The sequence below is a fragment of the Neocloeon triangulifer genome, unplaced genomic scaffold (assembly GCF_031216515.1).
Source record: "Neocloeon triangulifer isolate White Clay Creek 2 clone unplaced genomic scaffold, ASM3121651v1 ptg000022l, whole genome shotgun sequence".
In the NCBI taxonomy this organism is placed as follows: Eukaryota; Metazoa; Arthropoda; class Insecta; order Ephemeroptera; family Baetidae; genus Neocloeon; species Neocloeon triangulifer.
In genome coordinates this window covers 3,697,182-3,702,066 of record NW_026775562.1, presented here as the reverse complement: position 1 = coordinate 3,702,066, position 4,885 = coordinate 3,697,182, and the positions used below count along the sequence as shown (strand labels likewise).

Below are 4,885 nucleotides of genomic sequence, written 5' to 3'. Positions count from 1 at the left end.
TTTTATTGACTTCAATTGAAACAGAAAATAACAATGTTAAAATCAAAATAAACACAAATATTAATTTACAAAATTATTACCATTCTAGTGGCTTATAAAGTACACTAAATTACACCATATTAAGCCTGCTAGTTGTGGAAATTAAAACTGCTGTAAAATTCACAATTTTATTTTTTGTCATTAATTCTATTCTAACAATAAGTACAATAAAATTTGTAATTTTATTTAATTTTTTTTTAGATTAAATTGTTTATTTTTAATTCCTCCTTTTATTGTATTAATTAAAACATTATTCTGAACACAATTTCTTTCTCATTATTAAGCTACAGTCACACAAATTAATTACAATAAAAAAATTCATCCATTGTCTCAAAACTCTAATTTATAGATAATGTTTATTATTAAACACCAAGATATTACATTCATGGTCAATTTGGTAAATTTTTAAAAGTGGCAGCTCATTTTCTTTCCTGAGCAACTTTTAATATCACATTCAATCACATCGGGTACAATCTTGGCAAAATTCACAGGTACAATCATTTTGTGCGTTGGAGGGAAAATTATTACTCTCACAAAATCCGATAAGGTGTTGTCATCAATTAATATCTTTTACAAGACGACACTATTTTTTTTTACGAACACTTTTTTTAATCATCAATCGAAACGACAGGGATATGTTCTTTCTTAACAAATAATCTGTTGATAATATTCATCTCTGCCGTTTCTGTAATTTTCTTTTCCATCATTCCGAAAATGGTCTTCGCGTCCTCCAAAATACTCGAACGCTGCACGTGCCGGCGCCGCATATGCGACTCGAGTTTGTTTCTCTTTGGGAAAACCTTTTCGCACTCGCCGCACTGAAATTTTTCCGACTCTCCTTGCTCGAAACGACACACGTTCAAGTGATGGGCCAAAAGGGTGTTGCACGGTTGGGCAAATCCGCATCGGGGACAGTCGATCTTCCTGGTGTGACATTCAAACTCTTCCGCCGAGTTGCACAAATGATTGCAAAAGGCGCAATTTTTGATCAGCAAGGGGTTCACGACGGGTTCTTCCGCCAAAACTGGCAAATTTTCTTCCTCTGTAATTTTTTCTTCGTCACTTTCCTCACATTCGTGCCCATTGTACAGATTGAAACAGCAACTGATGTGATCGCAATTCGAACAGTTCCTCTCTTTGGCGTGCGTTTCCAGTCTTGATTTTGTCACGCAAAATAGGCCGCAAAAATTGCAAATGAAAACTTTGCAGCACTTGAGACGTTGATGTTCAAGACATTGGCCCCGACATGCAAATCTCACTTTGCATTTGTAACAGGTCGACGCCGTTCCGAAATGGCTTTTTGCAGACGAGTAAAAATCGCCGCATTTGTCGCATTCGTTCCATTTTACTGCGATCTTGTCTCTTTTAATTTCTTTATGCTCTTTACCCTGGCACTGGAGAATGTGTTTCGCGGCTTTTCCTCCGCACGCCAATTTCAAACCGCACTTTTTGCACTTTCGGAAGGTTTTGTGCAATTTGATGGAATTCGAACTGAGAAATCGCGAGCACAAATTGCACTTCCAATTCGGCCTGGCCATTTTTGGTGGTTACTCGATTTTAAGAAAATTTTTGTTTGCAAGGCTGGCAGAGATTCGGTGAAATCTGTAACATAAAAAAAAAAATACCAAATGAATTTTGTTACGAATTTTAATTTAACTTAAATAAAAATTTGATTGGACCAAATTAATATTAAATTTAAACCGATTGGTTTTAAGTGGATGAATTCAGCTATAAAAGAGAGAGAAAAAACTTGTTCTCTGAAATAAATGTCAAATTTGTAGAAACTTTCAATATTTCAATAAGCTCCCTCAAAACAGAATTAGATTTCTGTTCAAAAGTAAATTATTATTCTATTAAAACCCATTTTAAACATTCATCTAGAAATAAATCCAGAGCAATTGTGAAAAAATCTTAATTTTTGGGGAGAACGGTTGGCGCGATTAGATTGTTTTTAATTACTTCAATCTAAAAACAACTTCAAAATCCCAGATAAGATGATTTTTTTCCTTATAATTCTTAAATTCTCGATTAAAAACGCCTATGAGCAGCTCTTTGTGAACGGGGCATAGTTTGTCCACGTTAACTGATCGAATTGAAATTCTAGTATGTTATAAACCATATCAAGAGGTTTCCAAAAATATATAGTTTTGCCCCGATATCTCGAAATTTGCGGGTTTTACGGGACGTTCAAATTTGGATTTTGAAAACCTTTAAAAAGCTGTATCTCGGCTTTCCGTGGTCGCACAAAGAAAATCAGGATGGTTTTGGAATTGTATTGTTGCCCTCTACAACTTTTCTTTGAGACGCAAAATCGTAGGTCACAGGTCAAGGTCACTTCTGGTGACCTCGTGACCTTTGACCTCAATTTTGAGAAGTAGCCGGCATTTTTTTTGAAATTCTGAGATAGCCATTTTGTAGAACGGAAAATTTTACGTAAAATGAGTTAATAAAAAAAATGGGTATATTCTTTGTTTTTTTAATATTAAAATAGTAAAGTCCAAAAACGTGGTTTTCCGAGCTTTTCTGATGATAAAACTTTTTTGAACCGCCATAACTTTGTTTCTGAGCGAGATAGCTCATAAGACCTAATGACAAAAAGTGTTTGTCTTTACACGACCTATCCGAATACGTATCACACTTAGTGACCAGATCACACAAGGTCATTGACCCTGGTGACCTTTGACCTTGCAAAATTATTTTTCTCAAGTATGGCACATGGTTCGAAAGAAGACATCAAGGCGATTATTTTGGTACCCGGAATTTTTCTGTAGCTCAAACAGAAGCTGAATTATTACAGTTTTTGATAATTAGAATGCAAAAATTATTGGGGAAGATAAATAAAAACTGTGATAATTCAGCTTCTGTTAGAGCTACAGAAAAATTCCGGGTACCAAAATAATCGCCTTGATGTCTTCTTTCGAACCATGTGCCATACTTGAGAAAAATAATTTTGCAAGGTCAAAGGTCACCAGGGTCAATGACCTTGTGTGATCTGGTCACTAAGTGTGATACGTATTCGGATAGGTCGTGTAAAGACAAACACTTTTTGTCATTAGGTCTTATGAGCTATCTTGCTCAGAAACAAAGTTATGGCGGTTCAAAAAAGTTTTATCATCAGAAAAGCTCGGAAAACCACGTTTTTGGACTTTACTATTTTAATATTAAAAAAACAAAGAATATACCCATTTTTTTTATTAACTCATTTTACGTAAAATTTTCCGTTCTACAAAATGGCTATCTCAGAATTTCAAAAAAAGTGCCGGCTACTTCTCAAAATTGAGGTCAAAGGTCACGAGGTCACCAGAAGTGACCTTGACCTGTGACCTACGATTTTGCGTCTCAAAGAAAAGTTGTAGAGGGCAACAATACAATTCCAAAACCATCCTGATTTTCTTTGTGCGACCACGGAAAGCCGAGATACAGCTGTTTAAAGGTTTTCAAAATCCAAATTTGAACGTCCCGTAAAACCCGCAAATTTCGAGATATCGGGGCAAAACTATATATTTTTGGAAACCTCTTGATATGGTTTATAACATACTAGAATTTCAATTCGATCAGTTAACGTGGACAAACTATGCCCCGTTCACAAAGAGCTGCTCCTATTATAAATTGTTTTAAATTGTTACTTACTTGTATAGTGAAGTTGAGGGTAGCGAGTTCTTCGCAATGGGGAGCTGGAGCGAAAAATAAGCGCACGTCTGACTCCTCTGAAGATCTGATTTGTTGTGCGATCATCAAACAGGTGGATGCTGGAGACGCCGCAGGGACTTATTGATTTGTACGTGTATTTATTTATAGGGCTCGTGCCAGCCGCTGGACTTTTGCGGGTGACATCTGACGGGACAATTTTATCTTTAATGTGCGCTGAAGTTTTAGTATTTTGAAAGCCTCATTGTCAGCTTAAACATTATGATTAAAAACCCCTGATCTATTGTAAGCCACGCTTCGACGGCTCTGTAAAAAATATGTAGGTTGCAAAATCGCGTAAAAATTTTAATTATTGTCATTAACAAAAGTCCCTCGTCAGGGCGTGTATAAGTAAAAAAAAGAGCAAAAATTACCACTTTTAACAAGCAATAAATTCTAGGAAAAATAAATGTCGGATATTTTTTAATCTATTGCATTTTTTTTTTTTTAAGATGAAAAGTTATTTTTCTTCATTAAAAAAACTAGAGATTCTATACTCAAAAAGAGTAAAATCGCTTTAGAAGATCAAAGTATTTTGCCTTTTTAAACTATATTTTATCAATTTATTTATTTAATCAGAAACATCTTTAGCAACAAAAACAAAATTAAATTTTAGCTCTTGTGTAAACAAATTATTTCTAGAGATATTATAGAAATTGAGAGAAGGCTCGGTTTAAACTTTTGATGCAATGAAACTGTGCTGCGGACTCTGCAACGCGGCAGCTTTCCTTGCTAATAATATACTTACCATTTAACACTGTATGAAATTTTTGAACTATTAAATAATAACGAAAATAAAAAATTATAGAGGATTTAATAAATAAAAAATCACCATGAATTTTTTTTTAATTTTTCTATTTATTTAAAATGTACACAAAATTATGTTTACTAGTAAAATTAATTAAAAAAACAATCTGATATAGTGCTTTTTCATTTTTATTAAACGTGCCAGTTATAACTAATTCACTTTCCCACAGTAACATATAAAATTAATTTTAAATCAATTAAAATTACAAGATTATATTAAATTTTTCTCATAAGAATCAACTAATTTTATTTTAAATTATTTAAATATTACATGATTAGGAAATAAAAATAATTTTATAATATATTTTTTGCCATATAATTTCAAAATATTTACACCAATGATGAACTGACA

At 33.4% G+C, this 4,885-nt stretch overlaps 1 protein-coding gene across 1 annotated transcript; it reads right to left on the bottom strand.

Annotated features, from left to right (window-relative positions):
• Positions 1-633: 633 nt before the first annotated feature.
• LOC132204569 (PR domain zinc finger protein 5-like) lies at positions 634-1,626 on the bottom strand. The gene has a single exon (XM_059633155.1). The coding sequence runs from the start codon at positions 1,575-1,577 to the stop codon at positions 648-650; it is 930 nt and encodes a 309-aa protein (XP_059489138.1). The 5' UTR covers positions 1,578-1,626; the 3' UTR covers positions 634-647.
• Positions 1,627-4,885: the final 3,259 nt, after the last annotated feature.